At 54.0% G+C, this 27816-nt stretch overlaps 1 protein-coding gene across 2 annotated transcripts in view; it reads left to right on the top strand.

Moving 5' to 3' along the window:
* MGRN1 (mahogunin ring finger 1) overlaps nucleotides 1-27816 on the top strand; it is a 49546-nt gene that overhangs the window by 17145 nt on the left and 4585 nt on the right. Inside the window, exons 2-16 of one of the 2 annotated variants that reach the window (XM_081089634.1) lie at nucleotides 1358-1476; nucleotides 3536-3624; nucleotides 4124-4270; nucleotides 5556-5673; nucleotides 12462-12528; nucleotides 13257-13306; nucleotides 15564-15611; nucleotides 16809-16877; nucleotides 18255-18414; nucleotides 19168-19277; nucleotides 21166-21231; nucleotides 22959-23185; nucleotides 24315-24432; nucleotides 24622-24667; nucleotides 26064-26162. In XM_081089634.1, coding sequence (XP_080945760.1) covers nucleotides 1358-1476; nucleotides 3536-3624; nucleotides 4124-4270; nucleotides 5556-5673; nucleotides 12462-12528; nucleotides 13257-13306; nucleotides 15564-15611; nucleotides 16809-16877; nucleotides 18255-18414; nucleotides 19168-19277; nucleotides 21166-21231; nucleotides 22959-23185; nucleotides 24315-24432; nucleotides 24622-24667; nucleotides 26064-26162 — 1533 coding nt within the window. The remainder of the gene's footprint in view (nucleotides 1-1357; nucleotides 1477-3535; nucleotides 3625-4123; nucleotides 4271-5555; nucleotides 5674-12461; nucleotides 12529-13256; nucleotides 13307-15563; nucleotides 15612-16808; nucleotides 16878-18254; nucleotides 18415-19167; nucleotides 19278-21165; nucleotides 21232-22958; nucleotides 23186-24314; nucleotides 24433-24621; nucleotides 24668-26063; nucleotides 26163-27816) is intronic. The other variant, XM_081089635.1, reaches the window with a different exon arrangement.

The raw sequence follows: 27816 nt of genomic DNA, 5'->3' as shown, positions 1-27816 counted from the left end.
TCTCACAGTTTCTCTGGGTCTGGAATTTGGAGTGGCATAGCTGGTTTGGACTCGGGGTCTTCCATGAGGTTGCCGTCAAACTGTCTGCTGGGCTACAGGATCTGCTTCCTGGGTGGCTTCCTGGGTGGGTGACAGGTGGACCTGTCCATAGGGCTGGTTGAATGCCCTCACAACATGGAGGGGAAGCTGGTTTCCCCCAGAGCCTTGGAAGTCCCCCTCCATCTTTCCCACGTTATCTTGCTTGTTACACAGGTCAGCCCTATTCAGTGTAGGAAGAGTCTGTCCAGGAGGTAAGAGCCATGGCCTTCTTGGAGGAGGCCTACTTCACCCATTTTCTGCCTATTGAAAGGAAACTCTGGGAACTAGTGGGACATACCTGGTTGGACCTTGAAGGTCCCAGGAGGAGGTTGGAGCAGGAAATTCAGGGCCAGGGACCTGTCTCCCACCTGGAAGGCCTTGTAGGGACTACCTGGCTTCATGCTGGCTCCGTGTTTGATTCTGCCTTTTCCTGAAACTTCCCTCCAGATGAGCTCCAGTCTCAGGACTCATGGGGGGAGTCAGATATGAATGAAATAACTTAGACGCAGAGCTTGGATTTGGGGTTGTAGGAGCCTACTTAATCTGGGGTCAGGGAACAAGTATTAGTCTGCTGGGGCTGTCATAACAAAGCACCACAAACCGGGTGGCTTAAGAAAGCCGAATTTATTCTTACAGTTATGGCGGCCAGAAGTCCAAAATGAAGGCATTGACAGGGCTGGTTCCTTCTGAAGGCTCTCGGGGAGGATCTTCCTTCTTCCAGATTCCGGTGGTTCTGGGCATTCCTTGGCTTGTGACTACGCCACTCCAATCTCCAGTCTCCGCCTCCGTCGTCCTACTTTCTCCTTCCCTCTGTGTGTGTGTCTGTGTCCGAGTCTCCCTCTTTCTCTTAGGAAGACTGTCACTGGATTTAGGGCCCCCATCTAGTCTGACCTTCTTTTAACTGGTTTACATTTGCAAAGACCCTGTTTTGAATGTCACATGCACAGGCACTAGGGGTCTGGACTGAAACCTATTCCTGTGAGGAACACAACTCAAGCTGCTGGAGCAGGAAGCGGTGTTGGTGTTGGGTACGGGATGAGTCCCTGAGCTGGGAGGAGAGTTCCTGGAGGGGGAAGGGTGTTGGGTAGACGCAGAGGTGGAGCAGGCTGGGTGGGAGATCTGAGCCCTGTGTCTGGAGCCAGAGTGGGAAGGACAGCCCGTGATGGCTTCTCTCCGAATGGAGCTTTTCTTAGGGCTGAGCCCCTTCAGCCATCAGACGCTCTCACTGGATTGTGTTGAGCCTTAACCTAAAGTTGTTTTTGTTTTTGTTTTAAACCAGGAAACTACTTTGCTACACACTTTTTCATGGGAGGTGAGAAGTTTGACACCCCCCACCCTGAAGGTTACCTCTTTGGAGAAAACATGGATCTGAACTTCCTGGGCAATCGCCCGGTCCAGGTGGGTCTCGGCAGGGCTGGGCATGTGGGTGGTGGGGCGAGGTCTCTGCCTTCAGCCATCTGTGTCCAAGCTGCAAGGATGAGTGGGTACTAAGTCATCTCAAACTGGGCAGAGCTGCCAACTGGTTGTGTGCACATGACGTGTGCAGGGGGCGTGTCCTGGCAATACTCCCTTAGAGGCAGGGGACCAAGGGTGGGACACTAGGGACAGAGCAGCTGCTGTGGAGTCTGGTGCATCCCTGCTGTGAGGTTATGAATGTTAGGGTTTTGATCCCTTGAATGACTTTATTTGAAAAGAAAAAAGAACAGTGGAACAGAGGGCAAAAGATATGATCCAAAGGAGCAATGTAAACGGCTGGTGAATAATTTTTACAAGTTCTCCTTCACCAGTCACAAGAGAAGCGCATGTTTGCTCATTGTGTTCCATTTGTCCAGTGTGTCCCTGGGATCCTGCCGGGGGCTGGGGACAGAGGACAGATCTTGCCCCATTCCCTGGGGGCGGGGGGCGGAATGCAGGCAATAAAGAAGAGAGCAGTTGCCTTGCCCGGTTTGGGTCAGTAGATAGAGTGTTGGCCTGTGGACTGAAGGGTCCCAGGTTCAATTCCGATCAAGGGCATCTACCTTGGTTGCAGGCTCAATCCCTGGCCCTGGTTGGGGGCGTGCGGGAGGCAACCAATCAATGTGTCTCTCTCACATTGATGTTTTTCTCTGTGTGTCTCTTCCCTTCCACTCTCTCTAAAAATCAATGGAAAAATATCCTTGGGTGAGGATTTTTTTTTTTTAATATATTTTATTGATTTCTTACAGAGAGGAAGGGAGAGGGACAGAGAGCCAGAAACATCCATGAGAGAGAAACATGGATCAGCTGCCTCCTGCACGCCCCCCACTGGGGATGTGCCCGAAACCAAGGTACATGCCCTTGACCAGAATCGAACCCGGGACCCTTGAGTCCGCAGGCCGAAGCTCTATCCACTGAGCTAAACCGGTACTGGCCTTGGGTGAGGATTAACAACAACAACAACAAAAAAGAGAACAGTTGACAAATGAGAGAGGGTGACAGGAGAGGGCTCTTGAGGGGGGGCACTGACTGGGATTCAATCCCCAGTGTAAGGGGCCAGGCAGAGGCCCTCTCTCTCAGGAGACACTGGGCTCCATCCCCTGAGGTGGTTGAGTTCTGGGGCCTCCCTGCCCTGGAGGAGACGTAGTTCCTCTGGACCAAGGTTCTCCAGGCTGCTTTGACCTCGGAGCAGCTGCTTGGCGTGAAATCTTGAATGGATCCTTTGATGGATGGGAGGCTAAGGGCTAGGACACAGAATGCTGGCCTCTGCCACCCTCCCAAGCCCACGAGAATGAGAACAGAACCTCACCTTCCACATCTGTGAAGCCTCAGCTTCGACCCAAGGTCTGACTCAACAGGCCTTCTGTAAATTTGTGCGCTGTTTTAACTTTTACTTAAGACTACCATAGATTCACCTGCACTTGTAGGGAAATAACACAGAGATTCCATAGGCCCTTTTCCCGGTTTTTCCTGGTGATGGTGTCGTATAAAACCCCAATGTGCTCTCATAAGCAGGAAACCGATATTGATGCATCCCCATTTTCCACCAGTTTTACAGCAGTGTGTGTGTGTGTGTGTGTGTGTGTGCGTGTGAGAGTGTGTATGTGTGTGAGAGTGTGTACGTGCACGCGCGTGCATGTGCATGTGTCCCTACTGGAATCTTTATTGACCATTGACCTTGAATAGAAAGCCTGGCAGTGAGGTCTGAGAGCCCCAACCTCAATCGCTCCCCTGGGATCCCTCAGGCCAGGTCACTTTCATCGAGAGTCCTTGGAATAGGGCACCATGGCCACATGGCCAGAATCCTTCAGGGTGTTCTGGTCCTGACTCTCCTTTGCCAGCCATGTTGCCTGCAGTTTACCTTGATGTGAATGAGAATAAGGTCATCTAGTGGTTGGCATGAGAGCCCCCGAGCGCCATGTGTGTACTTGCATTATCCCTGTTTTCTGTCCTCTGCCACACTGGGGAGTCATTGCGATTGCTTTCGGTTTTTCCCTCCTAGTTTCCTTATGTCACCCCCGCTCCCCATGAGCCAGTGAAGACGCTGAGGAGCCTAGTGAACATCCGAAAAGACTCGCTCCGGCTCGTAAGGTAACCCTTGACCTTGCCACATCTTTAAACTAGGGGTTCACAACCAAGTGCCCAACCCATGACATTGGACTGTCTGGAGACATTTTTGGTTGTCACAGCTAGAGAGGGTGGTGTTCCTGGTATCTGGTGGGCAGAGACCAGGGAGGCTGTGAACACCCCACAGGATGTGTGCACAGGATACCCCCACAGCCAAGAATGGCACAGTTCTGACTGTCAGGGTTGATAAACTGCTTTAAACCTGGAAGACCTGAGGCTTCTGGGGCCATCTCCAACCCAAGAGAACTTGTCTCCCTTTCTGTGACAAGGGAAGGAGAACCTTGCGTTATTGGGCCTTATTGTCCAAGCAGGGAGTGGGCATCCACATTTCCAGAAAGGTGGGATGCAGCCAGGCAGCCAACGCAGGGCCCCCTGGGGTATGCCATAGCGTGCTCTGTGCAGGCTGGCCATGTTCCTGCATGCATGCCCTGACCTACTGCCTGTCCCTCTGCCTGCCTGGAAGGTATAAAGATGGTGCCAACAGCCCCACTGAGGACAGTGAGAAGCCCCATGTCCTCTACAGCCTGGAGTTCACCTTCGATGCCGATGCCCGGGTGGCCATCACCATCTACTGCCAGGCGGTGGAGGAGTTTCTCAACGGGATGGCTGTGTGAGTCCGTGTGGTGCATGGTGGGCCCCAGCAGCTCTGCGTCTGTCTGAAGTAATATATTTGAACTTTTAGAGGTTCTGTTTGAAATAGGGTCCTTTGAACCCCAAAAGTTTGAAATCTGCAACTTCAGCACGACCACAGCTGGCCTGCCACCAGTGTGTGGGGCCGGACCCAGATGGGCCGGGCAGAATGCACCCGTCTCCTCCTGTGGGAGAAAGCCATGTGGTGGCCAGACTTGATCTGGGGATGGAGTGGTAGCTGAGAGTTCTGGCTTTACGTCTTTTTGCACACAAGCAGCCCGCAGTGCCAGTTTCTCAGGCCAGACGTGCCAAGGTCCTTGAGAGTGTCCTTTGTCCTAGAGACAGAGAGAAGCCCAAGGGACAGCAGGTGAGGGGTGGGGCACAGGGAGGCAGCAAAGGTTGTGTGTTGGATTCTTGAATGGGGAGATGCCTGAGTTTATCAGAATTGAAAACGTGTACTCTTTAACCCAGCCATTCCTTTCCTGGGAATTTATGTTGGGGATATGCTTACATGTGTGGCTAAGGTGTATGCAGAAGAGGGTCCTGGAAGCCTTGGTTGGAAAAGCAAGATATTGGAGACCACCTGGTGCTCACCAATAGGGGCCTGATTGCATCAGCTAGAGTAAATGCAGTGGAACAGATGCAGTGTTCAGAGAACACAGCACCTCCTTATAGGGTGGCTATAGGACAGCTCGGGTGCATGAGTATTGAAGGAGCAGCGTGTAGGTGGGCTGCTAGTAGAATATTAAAGAAGAGACACCCATGCGTGACTAGGCCTCAGCTCTTCCAGAAGTGATGCCTGGGTTGTGGATGGGCAGGGAAGCAGGTGGCTGGGAGCAAACACAGGGTGTGGGGAATGGGAGGGTCCTTGGCACTGCCAAGGTGGTGGAGTAGTTTCTCTATGGGTGAGACAGTGTACATTTTTGTGCCATGTTTGTTTAAAGAAGTCAACAAACCGTAAAAAGCAAATGGAAAGGCGTAGCCATATCTGGCAAGGTAGCCATGTTATCTGGCAGGTGTGGGCTCTGGAAGACTAGTAACCAGGCTGGACCAGGCAGAGGTGTGGTGAGCAGAATGAGACCTTGGAGGCCCTCGGGGTGTGAGGGCCACGTGGCCACATAGACTGGCTTTCTGCCCCACAGAGAAGGGCTGGGACTTACAGGGTGGGACCTGCAAGGCAGGTTTCTACTAGGTCCCCAAAAGACCAGTGCCTGCCAGCGCCTGCCTCAGGTCCTGGCAGTCTCACCTTCCTTTCTCTCCTTTAGGTACAGCCCCAAAAGCCCTGCCCTGCAATCTGAGACTGTCCACTATAAGAGGGGTGTGAGCCAGCAGTTCTCTCTGCCCTCCTTCAAGATCGACTTCTCAGAGTGGAAGGACGATGAGGTAACCTCCTGGCCCCTTGCCGGAATTCCCTCCCCCGTGTGGGGGCAAGCACAGTGGGGCCTGTTTGCTGATTCCTAACATTGATAAGCATCAGGAGTAGCTGTGGACCAAGGTGTGTGTGCTCATTTGGGCATGTGGAGTGCAGTTCAGTCCAGGTGTTGGCTGGAAGGAATGATCGAAGCAAGACAGCCGGCCACAGCAGAGGCTCCAGTACCCAGCTTTGGTGTGGTTGTCGGGCCCACAAGACTGCAGCGTGGCAGGATCCCTTCCACCTAGTGGTTCCACAGCTAGGGACAGTAATTTACAGGATGTGAAGGGTGTTCATTGCAGCTCTGTCTATAATAGTAAAAATTGGAAACAATGTACACGTCCATCACAAAGGGAGTTTAGTTTATTGATGTTATGGGAGCCACCCATATATTTAATGTGGGCACCCTGGCTCATGTCTATTATGGGATGCCATGCAATCTTAAAGCACAGGAGAGATCTGTGTATTCTGTACATACTGATGTGGAAAGCCCGTTCTGGGCTTGGAGAAGACCAAGTTGCAAACAAATGCAGTATAATCTCTTGTATGTGGCATCCACACAAATGCTCAAAACCATTTCTGCAGGTGTAATGTATGTGTATATAATTCTTGAGGAAAAACCAGAAAAGATGCTCATCAAGCTGAAGACAGTTATTTCTGCAGAGGGTTGTGGTGTAAGGAATACATACATAGACATGTATACCCGGGCCTGTGTCTGTGGGGTCTGCACTCATGGATTCAACACAGATGGAAAATATATTTTTTAAATGTTATGTTGTTGGTAATGTGTGCTATGTAGTTAGGCCTACGATGGAATGGTTATGTCTGTACTGAACATGTACAGACTTTTTTTTTCTTGTCATTATTCCCTAAACAATACAGTATAACAACTATTTATATAGCATTTACATTATACTAGGTCCTGTAAGTAATCTAGAGATGATTAAAAGTACAGGGAAGGATGAATGTAGTTTATATGCAAATACTACTCTATTTTATTGAAAGGACTTGAGCACCTGAGAATTTTGGTATCCAAGGGGGGTCCTGGACCCCAGCCCTCACATATACTGAGAACAAACAGACTGTATAGTGTGAGTGCTGACACTGTATACACTTCTGACCTATTTTTGTTTCATTGTTTTTACCAATTAAGGTATAATTTACATACTAAAAAATTCACCCATAGTTTAATTTAGAGATTTTAGTAAATTTATGATCTCAAGCTATTACCAATCCTGTTTTAGAATCCAGTTTCCATCCTCCTTATAGGATCCCTCATGCCCATTTATAGTTAACCTCTGTTCCTACCACCAGACCCTGGCAAACACTCATCTACTTTCTGTCTCTTTGGATTTGCCTGTTTTGGAGATTTCATATAAATAGAACCATATACTATTTGACCTTTTGTATCTTTCACTTAGCGTCATGTCTTTTGGCTGTTGGCTATTTTGAATAATGGTACTATTTTGTATTCAAGTTTTTGTTTTGAATGCATGTTTTCATTTGTCTTGGCTATAATTTACTATTTAATTATTTTAAAATATATTTTATTGATTTCAGAGAGGAAGGGGCAGGGAGGGAGAGATAGAAACATCAATGATGAGCGAGAATCATTGGTTGACTGCTTCCTGCAAACCCCACACTGGGGATCAAGCCTACAACCTGGACATGTACCCTAACCAGGAATTGAACCATGACCTCCTGGTTCATAGGTCAATGCTCAACTATGGAGCCATGCCGGCCATGCTGCTTTTTAATTAAAAAATCTTTTTCAGACTTTTTTTAAAGAGTGGGTTTAGGTTCACAGCAAAAGTAAGAGATAAGTTATGGAGATTCCCCTACCTGCCTCCACACATGTATACTTTTTATTTTTTTATTAAATCACTAGAGGCTTGGTGCACGAATTTGTGCATGGGTGGGGTCCAGCCGGCCCACCCCGATCGGGGCCAATCGGGGCCTGGGCCGGCTGAGGAGAGGGGCCGTGGGCGAATGGTGGGCCGGCCCCACTCCCTGGTTGAACTCCCAGTCGAGGGGACAATTTGCATATTAGCCTTTTATTATATAGGATATTGTGACATGTTTCCAGGTCAGAACTCACAGACCACCTCAGAGCTGGAGTGGCTTTTCTGCTGGTTTCCCTACTATCCCCCTTGGGGGGTTCCATTTATTTTAGTCAAAGCCACGTCCCTTTCTTCTTCTGCTCTTTGCCTTTTTCCTATTTCCTGGTGTCCGTCTGACCTGGGGTTTGCAAAGACCCTGTCTGGTGGGGAGGATCTCTGTACCTGAAGAGCCCGAGGGTGCCGGAGTGCCAGGCCCCCGCCAGGGCCATGTAGGGAAAGAACAAAGAGTGAGCCAGGAAGCCTGTCAGTGACTCATGCTGGCATCAGCTGATTTAGGGGGTTGCTTTTCCCTAAGAAAGCTGCTTTCCTTGCAGTAAAAATAAACATCTCCCTCAGCTTCTCTGTGGTGGGTGGAAGCCTCTATCCTTTTCCAGCATGCTTAGCTCTGGTGTGTGACAGTGTGGAGCAGGAATTTGTGGGGGAGATGGTTCTCGCTCCCCGGGTCCCCACACTTCTTGGGCCCCTCGCTGTGTGTGTGGAGGCTTATTCTGTCAAGGCACTCCAGGTGCCCAGGGAGATCTGGGGTCACAGTATCCCCCTTGTCTCCATCTCTTCCCCTGGCCCAGCACTGGGCCGACCAGTGTAGGTTTCTGCTGGAGTTTCCTGAATTAGTTGACCAAAGGCCGCATGTAGGGTGCTGCTGTAGGCTCTGTTGACAGCATGTGATCGCCAAGCTGAATGTTAGCAGAGGCACTGGGAGGGCTGCTGCAACAGACATCTGTCTGTGTCAGAACTTTTTTGGTTGCAACAGACAGAAACACACCTAAGTCTAGCTTAAGAAAAGAAAACCAGGAATTATTGGCTTAGATTCTGAAAAGCTGGATGGTTGTGGTTTGCTCTAGGGCCCAAGTCATCAGGGCGGGGTTTGCCCTGCCTGAGCTGGCCTTTATCTCAGGCTGTGCTCTAGATCAGCAGCTTGGGCCCCAGAATGCTTGGATGGACCCCACTTGAGGCAGGCTTGTGCCATCCTCTGGCCAAGCACAAACCCAGGGTGGGAGAAAGGTCGTTTCCAAAATTCCCCAAGGAAAATTGGGGTGCTGCCATCTGAAAAGCTAGACAGGTCAATAGAAGCTGTCTGCACATTTTTTTGTGGGATTTAGACAGATCTGGGGCAGGCTAGGTAAGAGCAGAGTCTCAAGGATGAAAATACCAAGGGTGTCCTGGGGCCTATCTCAGGAACTGAGGACACAGGTGGGCAGGCCTGGAGGTGACCCTGGCTCTCATGAAGCACTGGGCAAGATTGTGCTACCTCTGCAAGTGTGGGTTTCCCATCTGGCACCTGGATGTAGGAACATCCTATCTGTAGGGTGTCCATCCGGGGTTTGTACACAACGCTCACTTAGCTCAGGCTGTCCCTCAGGGGTTTGTACACAACGCTCACTTAGCTCAGGCTGTCCCTCAGGGGTTTGTACACATGCTCACTTAGCTCAGGCTGTCCCTCAGGGGTTTGTACACAGTGCTCACTTAGCTCAGGCTGTCCCTCAGGGGTTTGTACACATGCTCACTTAGCTCAGGCTGTCCCTCAGGGGTTTGTACACATGCTCCCTTAGCTCAGGCTGTCCCTCAGGGGTTTGTACACATGCTCACTTAGCTCAGGCTGTCCCTCAGGGGTTTGTACACATGCTCACTTAGCTCAGGCTGTCCCTCAGGGGTTTGTACACATGCTCACTTAGCTCAGGCTGTCCCTCAGGGGTTTGTACACATGCTCACTTAGCTCAGGCTGTCCCTCAGGGGTTTGTACACAGTGCTCACTTAGCTCAGGCTGTCCCTCGGGGGTTTGTACACATGCTCACTTAGCTCAGGCTGTCCCTCAGGGGTTTGTACACAGTGCTCACTTAACGTAGGCTTTCCCTCAGGGGTTTGTACACATGCTCACTTAGCTCAGGCTGTCCCTCAGGGGTTTGTACACATGCTCACTTAACGCAGGCTGTCCCTCAGGGGTTTGTACACATGCTCACTTGGCTTGGACTGTCCATGGTGAGCCCCATCTGCCATAGGGACAGGAGAAGAGAGGGTCCAGAGTCCCTGTCTGCTGGTGGTGTAGCCACCGCACACACCTCTCCAGACCACCGCTATTAGTTCAACAGCAAAACAAGACTCTGCCGTACTGAGGCAGCACTTGGCTTATTGTGCAGGGGAGAAAGATAATGCAAATCACTTGGTGGCTGCTCTAAGGCACCGACATCAGCGCCAAGGATTATATTCCCAAAGCTGGCCGGAAGTACATGGGATGAATTGCACAAAGCTTTGCTCCCGATCTGGCTCTGTCACCTGAACAACCTCCTTCTGGGCTTAATTACAGCCTTTGAGAGGGCAGCACCTGTGTAATACACTCAGTGTCATCGTCACCAGAGTAACTGGGATGGTCGTTGGCAAGATTGCTCCTGTGTCCTGACTCAGGATGGGGGCAGGAACAAGCTTGCAGAGGGGCCCTGTCCCTCAGACATGTGACTCCTGTCTTGGGTGATCCCCTCTCCCAAGAATCATCTCAGAGTAAGAGAGCAGGGCAGACAGGTGGTCCCTCCTCCCATAAGTCCCAGTTTCCTTGGTGCAGCCGTGGGAGCATGAGGCCTGGGTGGGCCCGGACACCTCCCCACATGTAGCTGCCCTGCACACGTCCCCACAAAGTCCTTTGTTCCTGGGGTCCAAGCCCTGTGTCTTCCGCCTGCCTGCCTCGGCTCCTGCTGCTGAGCACATGCAGCTTCGAATGGCTGGTGCTCATTGTGTGCTCTCCCAGGCACCGTGCTCAGAGCCTTTGCATTAGACCAGCAGTTCTCAACCTTCCTAGTGCCGAGGCCCTTTAATACAGCTCCTCATGTGGTGACCCCCAACCATAAAATCATTTTCGTTGCTACTTCATAACTGTAATGTTGCTACTGTTATGAATTGTAATGTAAATATCTGATATGCAGGATGTATTTTCATTGTTACAAATTGAACATAATTAAAGCATAGTGATTAATCACAAAAACAATATATATGTGTTTTCCGATGGCCTAGGCAACCCCTGTGAAAGGGTCGTTCGACCCCCAAAGGGGTCGCTACCCACAGGTTGAGAACCGCTGCATTAGACGTAGCTTTTATCCCTCTTTTATTTTTAATTTTTTTAAAAAAATATATTTTATTGATTTTTTAAAAATATATTTTATTGATTTTTTACAGAGAGGAAGGGAGAGAGATAGAGAGTTAGAAACATCGATGAGAGAGAAACATCGATCAGCTGCCTCCTGCACATTTCCTACTGGGGATGTGCCCGCAACCAAGGTACATGCCCTTGACCGGAATCGAACCTGGGACCTTTCAGTCCTCAGGCCGACGCTCTATCCACTGAGCCAAACCGGTTTCGGCATTATCCCTCTTTTAGATGGGGAAACAGGCTGGGTTAGGGAGCTATGCTCCAACCTGGCAGTTCTGGGTCTGACCCTGTCCCAGCACCTGGCTCCTTTCCCAGTCCTGCCTCCCACTGACGGCCAGGGACCCACGGGCACCTTCCAGGCCTCTCCTGTGCAGCCCCTGCTGTGGGTGCCCTCAGTAGCTGTCTCTCTCCTGTGGGCTTGGTGTGACCCCACTGGCCAGCGATCTGGAGGCCACGCCCACGTGGACGTGTCGGGAGGAGTGTGGCCGTCAGCCTGAGAGCAGCTGGGACCGCAGGGAGTGAAGCTGGAGAAGGAGAAGTGACGGGAGGGTTCTCCCCGAGTTCAGACCAGCCACGTGGTCCCTTTGCTTTCTGTCCTTCTTGGGTTGGGGCCTCACCAGGCACCTTTCCTAAGGTTGAACACAGTCCCATGTGACCCAGCCCTTGCACGCCTGGTGTGCCCAGGTGAACTGAGAATGGCTCAAACAGCTGCTCATCCAGCATCGTTCATCTCAGCACTGGCCGTGGCAGCCAGAGGGGGAACAGCCCAAATGTCCGTTAGAGGTGACCAGCCTGGCCATGCAGCAGAGTATTACTCAGCCTTGAGAAGGAAGGAAGAGCTGATGTGCCGTCGCAGGGGTGACCCTAAAAAGCATGCTGAGTGAAAGAAGCCAGAACAAAAGACAGATAGATTCCGTTTCTATGAAATGTCCAGAACAGGCAAGTTCTTACAGAGTAGAGCAGAGGTCCTCAAACTTTTTAAATGGGGCCAGTTCACTGTCCCTCAGGCCGTTGGAGGGCCGGACTATAGTTTAAAAAAAAACTATGAACAAATTCCTGTGCATACCGCACATATCTTATTTTGAAGTAAAAAAACAAAACAGGAACAAATACAATATTTGTATTTGCATGTGGCCCGCGGGCCATAGTTTGAGGACTGGAGTAGAGTGTGTGTGTGTGTGTGTGTGTGTGTGTGTGTGTGTGGCGGGGGCGATGGGAGTAGTAGCTTAATGGGGACAAGAGTTCCTGTTTGGGATGATAAAACGTTCTGGAAATGGATGGTGGTGATGGTTGCAAGACCTTATGAATATACTTAATGCCATAGAATTGAATACAAACTTGCCATTTTAAACATTTTTATCTGTTTTAACACATGCGAGTGCACGCGCGCACAGCCAGGACTCTGTCCTCGCTGCTGTCTGTCCTCACAAGCTCTGCTGTGATGCCACCCTCCCTGCACCTTCTCCAGTGCAGTCTGACCCATCTCGCTGCCTTTTCTCCTCAGCTGAACTTCGACCTGGACCGGGGAGTGTTTCCAGTGGTCATCCAGGCCGTTGTGGACGAAGGAGACGGTGAGAAGCCTTTTTCCTTTCCTACTCCCTTCCAGCAAGTGGACCTTGTGAGAAGAACCATTTCCTGAGGCCCTCCCCACTGTCGGCAGGGAGGAATGTATCCAGAAGGGATGAAGGATGGGGAAGCCTTCTTAGCAGGTTTAGAACCAGCTTTCCATCTCCGCTCTGGGGCCCCCTTGGTACTTCTACCTGGGGCTGTGGGGCCTCACTCCAGCTCAGGAATTCCTGGCCAGCCGGTCCCCACCCGCAGTGGCAAGGCCCTATGCCAACGCCTCGCTCTCATGGCAGTAACATCAGCTAGACAGCCTCTGATTCTGGTGTCGGCCCTGCAGTGGAATGATGGAGACCGTTAGCAGAGAGCAGCAGAGATCTAGACAGGCCCTCCTCAGGCCATGCTCGCTTCCTAACTGACCCAGCCAGTCCTGCCAGTCTCCCTTCCACTGCTGTGGGCTTCAGGCCCCCAGCCTGGAGTGTGAATGCTGGAGCTCTGCCAGGGCCCCGCAGCCCTGCCTGAAATGTCCCTTTTGCTCAGAGTGAGACAACAGGTGTTAAGAGTGGTCACTTTGGAGGAGGGGAGAGATGTGAACCAGAGGGAGGTCGGGACCCCCAGGCAGAGGAAGGTTCTAGGCTGAGAGCGGGAAAGCACTGCTGCGAGGAAGGAGAAGGAAGATGGGGTGGGGCATGTCAGCTCTCTGAGTGCTTTCTTCTCTCTCTTCTCTCCTGGGCAGTGGTGGAGGTGACTGGCCACGCCCACGTGCTGTTGGCTGCCTTTGAAAAGGTAAGTGCCATCCTGCCCCTTGACCTGGGAGCTGTGGGCAAAGAGGTGGTGTTTTGAGACCAGAAGCCTGAACTTGGGGGTTATGCCAGGCCATGTGGGCTGAGTGCCTGAGGCCCAGGGCAGATGGAAGGTTCCCTAGTCGATCCAGGCTCCCGGGGAGATGAAGCATCTCAGGAGGCTGGGCCTTGAAGTCGAGCGTCACCATCAGGCCTGTGCTGTGTGGTGAGGCATATTCTGGGAAGCCAGTCCGCTACAAGTCCCTATAACTTGCCAGTACCCAGAACGGGATGCCTGCTTGGAGGGCTCTGGTCAGACCAGTTTCTCTCTGGGATTTGAGGGGATTGTCCAAGCCACCAGCTCCTAAGGCCGAGGCCTTTCCCACCAGACCCAGGATCTGAGTGTCATCGGAACCTCTCAGCATAGACCCTGAACATTCACAGTGGTCCTGCCTCGCCTCCAGAAGGCTGCATCCCCTGGTCCCTCGGGGCTGGGCAGGCTCCCTCCCCGCTGGGGCCTGCCTAACTTCGGGCAGTCGTTCATTGTACTCGCTCATCTGATGTCCAGGAGGGTAGAATGGCCCCTAGTTTGTTGGCCTCGGTATGCAGTAGGTGCTCAGTGAATGCTGGTGGGGCGGGCGAGGGTGCCACCTGCATAGTATGGTCCTAGACCTCTGTGGGTGGTGGAGGGAAAAGAGGGTCCCAGCTAGGGATACCCCACATGTAAAGGGGCCATTTATGTGAGAGGATTCATTTAGTAGTGCCTTTAGTCTGCATTAGATATTTTTGAACTTTGGTGTTTGCCCCTTCTTTCCACAAAGACCCGAGTCCCCAGGCTGCCCCGGTGTTCATGTGTTATGGCTGTGTTTGCGGGTGCAGTTGGTGGCAAGGATGGTCTGCCTCACCACTGTCTCCGCATTCGGACATTGCTGGGTCCAGAGATAGTCCCACTTCCTGTCGCTACTGGTCCTGGGGCTAGGCAGTTCCGTGTCATCCACGCGGCAAACGAGTCCCCCGCTGTGTTGGGACAGGGTCCCTGTTCACTGAGACCTTTCACAGAGGCAGTGGGGTGCGTCCCGTGTTCGAAAATGCCGCGCCTGACACCCTGCCCCCGTGCTCTCTGACATTGGTTGGCGCTCTGTCTAGTGTTCTTGGCACCAGCCTGTGGCCTATGGGGATGAGCATTAAGGATGCCACGAGGAAACCAGGCTCAGTCTACTTGTTTTGGAATTCCCACCACTCCTGGGCATCCTGCTGACCCCCAGCTTCTTCAGCCGGCTGTGTGTCTGCAGCCCTGAGATCCTACGTGCAGAGCCTGGCCCATTCCTGTGATGCGGGTCATTCCAGATGCCCAGAGGTCGATATAGCCCGGCCTGAGACCTTTCTGGCCCCTTTGCCCAGTGCTTTCGCTGGCCTTCTGAGGCGGTGGCAATGCCAAGTGCCCGAGCAGAGATTGGCCCTCTGCCCCTCCAGTTCTGGGCGCCAGCTGTGCTCCCTAAGCCTGGCTGGAAGCGACAGGAACTATTTACCCATCGGCTTCTCTGGCTGAGGCGGATGGGCCATCGCTGGCAAACATTTCATTCTGTGCTTCTAGTTTAGAGCTCAGTGAGAAACTGCATTATTTTTGGAGTCCAACATACTAGAAACTTCTGTAGGAACCCATCAGCTTTCCCGGAAAATGCACGTGCTAGTCTCAGTTGACTCAGAAGGATAACTGGTGGTGGTGTAAGATCTGGTCTCGTACCTTAATTAATCTTGTCGGCTCTGAGTAGTATGTCTCCCAGTTACCACGGAACACGTTTGCTCTAGTGTGTTCTCACAGTGTTTAGACCTTTGGGATTTCCCGCAAGATGCTTGGCTTCAGGCCTTCCGCGGTGGGCAGGACCACTTGCCCCAGCACGTGCATGTTCTGGGCTGTGTCTCTGACTAGGTCAAGCCCTTTGAGGGCCAGGACTGGGGTCTAGTTCTTGCCATCTAGGTGCTGCTTCTTGTCCATCATCAGAACTTGGCTGGTGGCTGTAACCTTGAGTGTGCTTGAGAGCTGCGCAGGGAGGGTCTCGCTTTACAGGTCAGGGTGGGACCCAGGAGGTGGTATCTTTAGAAGGTTCTCAGGGTAGTGTCGAGGCCAGGTCAGAGGCCGCATTTGGGTCGTTAGGCTTCACGCGGCCCCTCCTCTCTCCAGCCATGGGTGTGGACTGACCAAAGAAGGGTCTTCAGCTGGCCGAGCAGTACCGAGTTAACCTGTGTTTTCCTCCCTGCAGCACGTGGATGGCAGTTTCTCCGTGAAGCCGTTGAAGCAGAAGCAAATTGTAAGTCTGTCAGAGGAAATATCATGAGCCCTTTTGATTCAAAAGACATATGTTTAGACTCCGTGGATTATTTCCCTGCGCACCAAGGTGGCTGTAGGTAGCTGGTGACAGGCCTGTTGACTGGTCTGTCATCGCTGTGGGCTCTGGGTCATCGGGTGCGTGTGTACTGCATACACCACGCACAACAGCACTGACTGGGGTAGCCTGAGTCTTGTCCAGCATGAACATAAGCTTTCAGTAACTGTTCGCTGAATGAACGAACGGACAGAGGAAGGAAACAGGAAACTCAGACCGAAGCCTCCCCTCTTCCTCCTCCTCACAAATTACGGAAAATACCTCAGTTTCGGGCAAAAATGGATTTACTTAATATTTGAGAGGAAAGATGGAATATTTTGGAACAAGTGGGAGCTGTAGAGAAGTACAGCTTTTCAGTCAGTAATCCATGGTCCTAACCCAGGATGAAATATTCTGGTGTCCTCCACACAGTGAACATTGAGAGAACGCGGTCCCCTGAACTGTGCCTCTTAATGTTGAGACTGATTTTAACAAAGGCCATGGTGGGGCCTGTTTCTAGTCCATAGTTAGGTTATCCTTGTAGGTAGCTGCTCAGGTATATAAGCCACCCAGGAGTGGTGTTGGTTCGTTTTTTAAAAGAGGGGTAAGGGGAACTCTGGCAGATCCAGACTTGACGGTTGCAGAGGGCTGGGGATCCTAGGGATGGTCAGGGCACTTGTCTTGGGAGAGGCCTGTGGCTCTCAGGAGGCAGGCTTGTGCCCATGGAACTGTGGGAAACGCAGAAGCTCAGGCCGCTTTTAACCGTGGCCAGGGTGAGGCCTGAACCTGGTCGTGCTGGTGGGGCTGGCGATGGGCGAGTCCATGGTGCTTTCCCTCCAGGTGAGGACAGTAAGTGCGCAGAGGGTATGGTTGCTGGGCCTGTGTGAAGCTTGGCTCCAAGCCCTCTCTGGCGGACAGGACCACCTGGGCCCCAGCCCTACTCCCGTGCTACTAGTTGGGCTGGGCAGGCAGCAGTTTCTCCCTGCCCCTCTCCTGGCATTGGACCCACTCTCTGGGCTTGGGACTGGACAAGAATTCCCAACTGTGCCTGCTTCCAGGACCCAAACCTGGTGTCTGGGAGGTGGTGCTGAGGAGCCCTTGAGTCGGGGCTGGCAAGTGCCCAGATGCCTCTTTGCTCTGCAGGTAGACCGGGTCAGCTACCTGCTGCAGGAGATCTATGGCATTGAGAACAAGAACAACCAGGAGACGAAGGTATGTGCTGTGGTGAGCACGCACCGTGACTCCAGGCTGGCCTCACTCCCCACTTCCCCTTCCTCTTGCAGGGAAGCAGGCTCATGAGAATGACTTGCCTGGGGCCCCCAGCCCCGGCCAGGAAGGACCCCGCAGGTCGATGTAGATGAGCCAGTTCCCTTCCACTCCTTCCCCTGGAGGCCCTGGGACCCCAGGTTCCATCATTTTTTCTTAACTTTTTAAAAAGAGTTAACAGTTCAGTTCCATTGTCCTTTTTCCAGAAAATTCAGTGGCTTGTTACCATCGTTGGGCTGCTGGCTGTGGGGTCCCCTCTTGCCCGATTGGGCTTAGCCAGTGCCGCCTTGGCCTTCCTGTTCTCAGAACCATTGGGTGAGCCTCGCTGCCCGGCCGCTGGCTCCTCCCCCGACTGGAGCCCTGTGGCGTGTGGGGAGAGGGTGCCCCATTGGACAGCTGGGACAGGCCTGGTGGCTGGCAGGGCGTGTCTGGCACAGCCAGGAAGTTAGCAGAGACTCAGCCAGTGCCCTTGTCACCTTTTTTAAAGGCACAAATGGAACTGCCGCCTTTTGAAAATCTCCAGACGTCTCACACACCAGCAGCAACTGGCCAGAAGCAGGACAGGGCAGCTTGGCCAGGCCCGGGCCTCAGATGAGCGCTCTCTGCTTGATTCCCATGAGGTCACTGACTTTCAGCGAAGGGCCAGATAGTAAATACTTCCAGTGTGACTGGCCTGCATGTGTCCATTGGATGTTCACACTGCCGTTAGAGCACTGACGCAGCCAGGCACGATGGAAACAGCCGGGCGAGGCCGTGTTTCAATAAAACTTTATTTACAGAAACAGAGTAGGCCGTAGCTTGCCGATCCCTGTTTTAGAATGTTGCTGCCTCTTGATCCAGATTTTGTTTTCCAGAAGCTGCCATTACTGGATGAAAATATGTCAAACAAGTTAGACTTGTCTGATTTGTTTGTTTGTTTGTCTTAGCCAAATAAGTGGGTTCCTTCTGGAAGATGTGTTCCTAGTGTTGTGTCTCTTCCACATTTTTTCTTTGGTTTTGGGAATAGAAATAGACCTGAGTTTCTTGATTTGGGGAGTGTGTTAGGCGGGGCTACATGTTCTCCTCTGTGCTGTGGGGTGGGCTTGGGCTGGATCTGCGCCTGGTGCCCAGGGAGCGTGACTCTGGGCCAACTACTGAGGCCTCCTACTCTGCAGCGACCTTCCTCCACCCTCGTGGGCTTCCCTTTGCCCCCAGGGGCCGTGGGGGCTGGCTGGTGGGGCAGCCAGGAGCAGGACGGCCCCTTCCCGGCCCCTTAGCTGGCCCCCGGCCCCGGCTCTTGGTTCTCAGAAAGCCACTGGCCCTCAGCCTCCGTTGTCCCTGCAGCCTGCAGACGAGGAGAACAGTGACAACAGCAATGAGTGCGTGGTGTGCCTGTCAGACCTGCGGGACACGCTGATCCTGCCCTGCCGCCACCTGTGCCTGTGCAACTCCTGTGCCGACACGCTGCGCTACCAGGCCAGCAACTGCCCCATCTGCCGGCTGCGTGAGTGGGGACCCCGCACCAGGGCAGCCGGGCCCTGACTGACAGGCATCAGCCTCCCACCTGGTTCGCAGCGAATGGGAGTCTGGTGGTTCACGCAGGTAGTTCACACCCACGGCGATGCTGCGGGCCTGTGAAAGGTTCAGATCTCACAAGCCTGCCTCCAGAAAAACGGGACGTTCAGGACGGCCGGGAAGGGTGCTCCAGGCAGGTGTTGGCAGTGAAGTTAGAACTGGACAGCATTTTTTGCCTTTTGATTGTATTTATTGGGGTGACGCTAGTTAACAGAATTATACAGGTTTCAGGCACAATTCCACAGCACATCATCTGTGCACTCTAGTGTGTGTTCATCACCTCTCCTTCCATCACCTGTGTGGACATTGCGCCATCACAGATGTCCACATACACGTGTCGGCCTGCCTGTGGTCACTGTGACTTCCAGGAAGAGACTCGCAGTGTCCCGGGCTCGCTGTGTGCTTTTCGCTGGTTGGCGGTGTAACTTGAAGCCATGTTCACAGTCAGGTGTGGCAGGTCAGAGACTGGCTGCGGCCTGCCGCCTCTAAAGCTCCACTGAGCTGGGGCCGTGTTGTCCCGGCCTCTCTTCTTCGTGCGACTGATCTGCCTAAGTTGGAGACGTGGCCTGTCCTGGGATCGCTGTGGTGTGGGCGGTGGTCAGCATCCCCGCAGCCGGGCGGGTCTCAGTGGTGCTGGAACTGGCTGCTCTTTGCCTGACCTCAGCCCTTCTCTTCTGCACAGCTTTCCGGGCCCTTTTGCAGATCCGGGCGGTGAGGAAGAAGCCAGGAGCCCTGTCCCCCGTCTCCTTCAGCCCCGTTCTGGCCCAGAGCGTGGACCACGATGAGCACTCTGTAAGTGCCTCTTCCATCCTGCACTGGGGGGCGCAGGGCTGGAGGGAGAGGGGTTTGGAGGAAGCCCTGCCTTTTTCTTAGGCATCCAGACACTTCCAGGGCCTGCCTTCCTGTTAGGACAGTGTCTGGCTCCCAGCGGGGCTGACTTGGTCAGGTGGCTGGAAGGAGGCCACCTGGGCCCAGCCCTTGGAGCAGTAACTGGCCAGGACCAAGGCTGTCTGGCCAGCACCTCCACCTCTGGCTCTCTGGGCCTCTGTCCTCATCTGCCCAGCGTGGCCCCACAGGAGCTGGAGCTACCGTGCTTGTCACCATCATTCCACCAAGTCAGACAGCCAGGGGCACTCCTTGTGGCTGTAACATGCCCTTTGTGCCTTCTCTCCCTACCTCTCCAGCCTGGGTACACAGGGCCCCTCAGCAACCGCCCCTGCCCTGGCTCCTGAGAAACGATGAGGTGGACCTACTGCACGCAGGCGAGGGGTGTTGAGCTCTGGCTTTGGAGAGAGGTGGGCAGAGACTCAGACAGTGAGACAGATGTACGGGCAGAAACAGGCGAGAGACAGACAGAGAGAGAGAAGTAGAGACACAATGCGAGATGTGGACAGACACAGGGCAGGAGATAGATACGGAGGCAGAGACACAGTAGGGATAAGAGTGAAAGGGAGATACTTACGAGATGGTCAGACAGGGAGAAAGAGGTGGAAAGAGACATGGAGAGAGAGACACACAGACAGAGGTGGGGATGGGGGTGGAGAGGAGAGGCCGAGGTGGACAGATGGGGAGGAAGGACCAGGGAGCAGGTGCCGGGCAGGTCCGGGTCTCAAGCTCCCAGGTCCCTGCTGTCCACGAGTGTTGTCAATTGTGAGTCTGTTTTCTTGGTTCTCAGCTGAGGGTGTTTGGACCTAGTGATTCCTAGAGGTCCTGCCAACTCCCTAAAAAGAAAGGAGGACTCACACCCTCTGGATTGGCGCCCCCAGAAGATGGGCGCCTGCCCTGGGCAGCGGGTGTTATGTTTTCGCCCATATACTGTTTCTGGAAATTGGGCTAATGTTTAAAAATCTGGAAATTTCCCTTAAAACTCAGACTTATGACTTACCTTTCAAAATCTGACTGTGTCGTCTTGAAGCTGGAGCAAAGGCAAGGCTGCCCCTGGGGTGAGCCCCATCACCTCCCCTTCTCCTGGGGCAACCACACTGTCTGTTTTGCCTGCTGGGCCCTGTGGACATCAGGGTTTATGACTCAGAGTAGGCCCCCCACTTGTTTGACATTGGACTTGGTTACAGACACTGCACACTTCCCCCAACAACGAGTTTTAGGAGAGGGAGTAGCACTTGGGTGTGATTGGCTCCGGGAAGGGAGGACTCTGTTTCAGAGGGCTGGCTGCTCAGGTGATGGATTTTATTGCCGCGTGCGTGTTACTCTCCAGGTTCTGTTTGCCCCTCTCGGCCTGGGAGCTGTGATGCTGCCCACAGTGCAGGGCGGGCTGGGGCTTGGATGGTGACCGCCAGTGCCTTCCTCTCCCGAGGGTGGTTATTGTCCGCCCTGTTACCTGTCGGAGCCATTTCCACGTAGTACCAGAGAGAGCCCAAACTAGGCATTTTCTCCAATGAGTTGGGGTGATTTGGGGCTTATTTTTTACCCACCCACCATTAGGACTTGGAAGTTGGTGATAAGTTTAAGAGGCCCGCATGTCCCTTCCCCTTGCCCAGCCAGGCCCTTGGGGCCAAACCTGCATTTGGGCGAGGTCCCCACAATTCATGTGCATGTGAAGTTGTGAAGCGCAGGCTGGCGGCACTCCCACAAGCCAGCAGACCAGACCGACCCCAGCCATCCAGCTCCAGGGCCGTACGGAGGGTAGTAGTTGTAAAATGTATGATTTTTATTTTGACAGTGTCCCTTTAAAAAATCAAAGTCGCACCCTGCCTCACTGGCCAGCAAGAAACCTAAAAGGGAAACTGTAAGTGTGTTTGGCCCTGTGGCCGTGTCTCTGCCCCTCACCCTGATTATTAAGCCAATGACAAGTACGGGAAGTCATTTTCACCCCAGGTTGACGTGTTTGGTTGATTTAATCTGTCAAATCCACTCTCCCCAGTCCCCGGCTTCCCTGCTCAGAAAAGGAGTTTTGTGGAACAAGCAGAGCTCAAGGTCTGTTGGCAAAAAGCCAGTCTCTTGGATCCCCCCTGCCAGGCACACCGTCCTCAGGCCGCCCCTTCCCGCCAGCTCTGCTCTGTCCGTGGTCCCAGTGCCCTCGTTCCCCTTTTGTTTCTTGCTGGCAGTGGAATGATGGAGGTGGAACTAATGTGGCTGCTAGATTTTGCAAATAGCACTCCTAGCGCTTGCTTGTCATTCTACACCCCCTGCTCTCTGCCCCTTGAGTTTTAGCTCTTTGGGCCAAAGATTTGGTTTTCTTGCATTTTCCCTGCATTTCAAGGAGCAGGCTGGGGGCCGGAGAGTGTGTGGCAGCCAGGCTGGGCCTCTGGTAAAGCGTAGAGGTGGGAGTCACTGGGGAGTCAGCCTACAGATAGGTGTTTTCTTTTAATGGGGGCTGAAGGTGTTCAGAGTAATTATTTACCTTTAAATTGAAGATGGGTTGGGAACAAATGCAGGGCACCACTGGCTCAGGTGACCTGGGGACCGGGAGGTGCTTGCTGAGGGCAAGAGGCCCCATCCTGACCCCCCTGCCTCCTCTATGGTCCCAGGATTGCTTTACCACCTTCCTTCCTGCCAGTCAGATGGGTAGGTGGCCCTGGCCGGTGTGGCTCAGTTGGTTGAGCATCATCCTGTGTACCAAGAAATAACTAATTTGATTCCTGGTAGGGCTCATGCCCAGGTTGCTGACTCGATCCCCAGTAGGGGACGTGCAGGAGGCAACTGATGTTTCTCTCTTTCTAAAACATCAATAAAAACACTAAAGAAACAGATGGGCAGGTGAGGGTTTCACGTAGGGAGCACTGTGGACGTTTGCCCTTCTCCTTATTTAATGTGAGTGAGGACAGGTGGCTGCCCCACTCTACAGGGGCCCAGCACTGACCTGCCCAGCACCCGAGCATTTCCCTTCTCCCTTCACCTTTAACCCTAAAGCCAGACACAGCCTGTTGATGTGACTTATTCCCAGCAAGGGGGAAACCGAGGTTCTGAACCAGGGGGCCCATCAGAATCACACGTCATCCCTTGGATGCCTGCCCAGGTCCACCAAAGATCTAGTGTTGGGCCACATGTCTGTGTTGTGGGGCAGAGCTCCCCAGGGACCAGGCCCTCCCTGGTCTAGAACACGTGGTTCCCTGGTTTCTCTCAACTCTGGCATGGCTTTGCTTTCCACCTGCCCCTCTCACTAACCCCCTCACTCTCTGCCCCCTGCCCAGCAGGAACACAAAGCCAGGTCGGGGCTGTCTGAGGCTCGGAATGGGGTGGCTCTTCCAGATGCCCTCTCCCTTCCTGTCAAAATGGGCATTTGGTGTTCAAGGCTGAGCTGCACTGATGGCGAGGGATCCCTGGGCAGGCGTCTGGTGCTGCTCTAGAGCTCCTGGCGCCCTCTGCAGAGGGAGGACTTAAACCCCTGGAAGGTGGAGACCACAGGAGATGGTCAGAAAGCAGGTGCTGGAGAGTAGACCATCTCGGGCATAAGCCCGGGCAGTGGGCAGGGAGCCTAGCCAACCCCTCCCTCACCCGCTCTTGTCCCCTCAGAGCTCGGACAGCATCCCGCCGGGCTATGAGCCCATCTCTCTGCTTGAGGCGCTCAACGGCCTCCGGGCCATCTCCCCGGCCCTCCCCTCGGCTCCCCTGTATGAAGAGATCACCTACTCGGGCGTCTCGGATGGTCTGTCCCAGGCCAGCTGCCCACTTGCTGGGCTTGATCGCATCATGGAAAGCAGCCACCAGAAGGGCAAGTCGCGGAGCAAATCCCCCGACAGGTGAGGCCAGGGCCGAGGCCGGGATTCCCTCTGGGAAGGGTATCTGGGAACCCACCCACCTGCTTGTGGGCCAGGGCACAGGAGGCGTACGCTAGTAGAAAAGAAGTGCAAAGCAGGGTGATTTGTAGATTTAAATAATTTTATAACGTGTTTTGTTTGGTGATCACCAGAAAGACTAACAAGACCAGTAGCGGGTTAGGCTCCCGGGTAAGGGTGATGTCAGCAAAGGCAGCAGGAATGAAATGCATCCGTGGAGGCCAGAGGCGCCGGTGCCCTCCCTGTCCCAGGCCTCACCAGGGGCGTGAGCGCTGTCGCACCAGGAGAGCTGTTTGAGTTTCAGGGTCCTGGGACTTTCTGGGGGTTGGTTACATGGGCACATCCTGCTGTGTGACTGGTGAACCAGGATTGTCATCCCAGGGCCTGTCATGGCTCCTTGGACACTTGCTAGGCCCTGCAGCCAGCCTTGATTGGTGAGTCTTTCCTCACACACATGCTGGCTTTTTACTAGGGAAGTATAAGGAAGGCACAGGTTCCATAAAACCAACTGTGGCCCCATGACTAATACACATGGCAGGCTCACTTCAAAGATGCAGAACCCTGGGAATCTCCTGCTGCCTCCCTTGCCCAGCCCTCCAGCCCAGAAGTACGCCATCGCGGTTGTCCTCTCCTTCTGGAAATAAAAAGCCGTGTTTAGGTCCTAGCCAGATTGGCTCAGTGGATAGAGTGTCAGCCTGCAGACTGAAGGGTCCCAGGTTCGATTCTGATCAAGGGCACATGCCCGGGTTGCAGGCTCAATCCCCAGTGGGGAGCGTGAAGGAGGCAGCCAATCGATGATTCTCTCATCATTGATGTTTCTATCTCTCTCCCTCTCCCTTCCTCTCTGAAGTCAATAAAAATATATTAAAAAATAAAATAAAAATAAAAAGCCGTGTTTAGGCCTCTGCAAGTGCCCAGGTGGACAGCCTCCATGCTGCTAGCTAGCACCCTGCTGGCATTCTGCTGATGCCCACAACTCCCCGGGCGCATCTGCCCGCAGCTCCAGGCAACATATGCAGGCTCACCCTCACGTGGAGCTGGCGTTGGTACGGTCACTTTTCTACCCACTTGTCTTCTACCCTCCTCTGCCCAGCACCCTGCGGTCCCCCTCATCCCCCATCCACGAAGAGGATGAGGAGAAGCTCTCCCAGGACTCGGACGCCCCTCCCCTGCCGAGTGGGGCTGGGCTGGTGCTGAGCAGCTCCCCAGAGGTGAGTTCCCGTCCTGGCCCCCCCTCGGTCCTGCCCACCTGAGGTCTGAGTCCCCACTGCTTGCTGTTTGCCTCTGAGACCTGTTTCATGGTGTGCCCGGGCCTGCCTTCCCTGCCATCACTCAGTGGAGGTTGGCACCAGTCCTGGCACAGCACCATAGCTCCAGGCTCATTTTCCCTTGTTTCCTAGAGTTTCCTCACGGAGGAGGTTGACGAGAGGTCGTCGCTAAAGCAAGGTGAGCCCTGTTTTCTGAAGGGCAGGGTTCCAGTGCTGCCTCTCGGGAGGGCAGAGGTCTCCAGCTCAGATCCCCTAGGGTTTCTTCTGGGAACCACTGCACAGTGTCTCAGGACAGCCCGCAGCCACTCCTGGTTTTCCCTCCCGCCATCAGCATCGGGTAGTGTGGCCATTTTATATCCCACCTGGATCGTTCTGCACGTGGTCAGCTCTCCCGGCCTGGCCTTGGGCTGTTCCCATCCCTTGGTAGTCCTGCCAGCACCTGGACAGATCCAGGACCTTTGTGTGGGCAGAGGGCTCAGCTAGGTCCAGGTCTCCCGTGTGGGAGTCGGGGGCTGGCTCCTCCCTTGATGGAAGTTTTAGTACGTAGCAGCCTACAGGGTCAGGACCCAGCCGCCTATCCCATGTGCTGGCTCTGAGTCGAGGGATGACCTTGCCTGACCTCACAGTGGTTGTGGGACATAATGAGGTGCTTCCCTCTGCTGGCTGGGGAGACGCCATCTCTCTGCTGTCCTGATCATTTCTCCCCAGTGTGGGCAGGTGAGGAAACAGGCTCAGGGCTGGTTTTGGGGGAGGCCAAGGCCACTTAATTTAGAGGTAATAGAGCCAGGAGTGGCCCTTGCTGGCTGCCCCCCAAGCCTGCAATCTGGTAAAGGACCCCAAAATAACCCATAGACGCTCCATTGCTGTAACCCCTTCTTGCCGGGGGTCCCCTGGCCAGCATTGCACTGTGGGGGCCCACATCCCTTCCAGAAGCAGCCCCCCACCCCACGGATGGTGCCCAGGTTTAGGGGTGTCTGTTCCTAGAAGCACCATGCCATCCCTGCCTGCCTGGCCTGGTGCAGGGCAAGCCCTTCTGCCTCTCAGGCCTTGGCTTCCCACCTCCCTCAGGGTTGGCTTTTCCTGCTGGTGCCAAGCATGTGCTGGGACTGGGCAGCCTCTGCTGTGCCCTGTCACAGGGGCCAGACCCCTTTCTGTAGGAGAGAGAACCGTGCAGGCCTGAGGCTGAGAGCTGATGTGTGAGAGGAACAGCCACACTGGAGGCCCCCATCGGTGTGTCCATGCAGGACCTGCTGTGGTGTGTGTGGACCAGGGGCTGTCAGCCTGCTCACCCAGGAAGATCAACAGAGAGTTAGATCTGTTACCATTTTCTCTTGTTTTTTTTAAACTTGGGCATGTTTTTTAATGATAAAAACAAGACAGAAGCCCCATACTGGGGTGTGAGAGAAGAAAAGAGAGGGAGAATAGGGTCCAGGGAGGGCAGAGGGGGAGTCAGGAGACCAAGGCCCCAGCAGCTGCAGTGCCCTCAGGAATGAAAGGTGGGCTCCTGGGGATCTCAGCCAGAGGAGTGGCCCACCCACCCCTGCTGGTGGTGCCTGACCTGCTCTCCTCTGCAGGGAGCCGCGTACCTTCCATTGACAACGTCCTCCAGGACGGCAGCCCTGAGCCCTGTGGCTGCTGCCAGCCCGGCCCACCTACCGACATCTACCTTCCAGGTAACGGCACTCAGCCTTCGGGCTCAGGACCTGCCCAGCCTGGGGCGGTGCTGTGACTACTCAGGGAGGGGCTGACTGGTGGGGAGCCTGCCCCCCTCTCTCTGGCTCTGAGTTCATGCTCCTTCCATCAGTCCCCATAGCACAGCCAGGCTCAGTTTCCATAGTCTCCCCTCCTGCAGCCCCTGACTCTTCGGGGCAGAGCCTGTGCCAAGGCCTCTTTGCAGCCCAGACCCAGCTCAGCTTCAGGAAGGCAGGAAAGGCTGTGTCTAAGGACACGGTCCTTTTCCCCGTCCATCTCCTGCATTGCCGTATCTTCCTGCATCCATGGCTCTGGCATGCTTGGACCTCTGCCCCAGGGAGCTATGAACAAAGCCACCTGCCTCCCTTAGGCCTGACGCCAGCTTTCCTCTACCTGCCCGAGGTCCCTGGTGAAACAGGGCATCCCACGCCAGGGTGCAGCAGGTCGGGCTGGTGTGTTGGGTGCCAGCAAGGCTCGAGGCAGCTGGGAACAGTCCTGCTTCTCCTCTCTTTTCTGAGGCCTCCGCCCAGGGTCCTTTGGCCTCGGCTGCTCTGCTCTCTGCTCCTCTGGGCCAGAATCCTCGGCTTCAAATCCTGGGCTCCACAGATGGGGGATAGAAGGCGGGGGACTCTCAGATGTTCATGTTGGCACCTGCTAGGATACCATCTGAGGTTCTGGAATCAAAATAAAATAGTTACATTGCCCCTAGAGAGCCTGGCTCCTGCCACATGGCCGGGGAGCTTTTGGGGGCCCTCCTGCCTGTCCCTAGAGCCATCGTTGCCTGGTCCCTGGGGAGCTGGCTTGAGCATTGGGGGCTGTGACATGCTTTGGTTTGGAAGGGCCTCTTGCCCCCATCTGGCTTCTGGACGAACAGCGAGTGGCTTTGCAGACAGAGGGTCACCAGGTGTGTGAGGAAGCAGGACAGCTGTTGGTTCAGTGGCACATATTGGCCTGCCCATAGGGACACCCACAGGTAAAAGCATACCTTACTTAGAGCAGGGGTCCTCAAACTATGGCCCGCGGGCCACATGCAAATACAAATATTGTATTTGTTCCCGTTTTGTTTTTGTACTTCAAAATATGTGCAGTGTGCATAGGAATTTATTCATAGTTTTTTTTTAAACTATAGTCCGGACCTCCAATGGTCTGAGGGACAGTGAACTGGCCCCCTGTTTAAAAAGTTTGAGGACCCCTGCCTTAGAGTAACATAGAATTTCAGTAAGTTCTTTGAGAGGACTTCAAGTATTTCATTGTGATTCAAATTTGGGGGGAGGTGGCCAGGAGAGGGGCTGGGCTTTCTGGGGCCACAAGCCTCCACTCTGGCCTCCTTGGGCCCAAAGTCCTTGGCCTGAGCTGCGGTGTGGGGTGGACAGGAGGCTCAGAACCCACAAGCCCCCTCTGATGCGCAGTGAAAGGTCTTCTGTTTTGGCCGGAGCCATAGCCCCTTAGGACATGTCTGAGTGTGAGGCCTGATCCCTAAGGGCAGGTGCCCACACAGCCTCTGCAGCGCCACCCCTCACCCTTTGCTCCTCGAGTGGCCCAGAGTGCTCAGGGGTCTGCAGGGTTGGGATAGGCCGTAGCTGCTGGGCTCGGCCTACAGGTGAGACCAGGACTTCTGGCTCTTGAGCCCCTGGG

Source organism: Myotis nattereri, assembly GCF_964212035.1.
Source record: "Myotis nattereri genome assembly, chromosome: 4".
Classification (NCBI taxonomy): Eukaryota; Metazoa; Chordata; class Mammalia; order Chiroptera; family Vespertilionidae; genus Myotis; species Myotis nattereri.
Note: the sequence above shows the minus strand (reverse complement) of the source record. Positions and strands in the feature narration are given on the sequence as shown.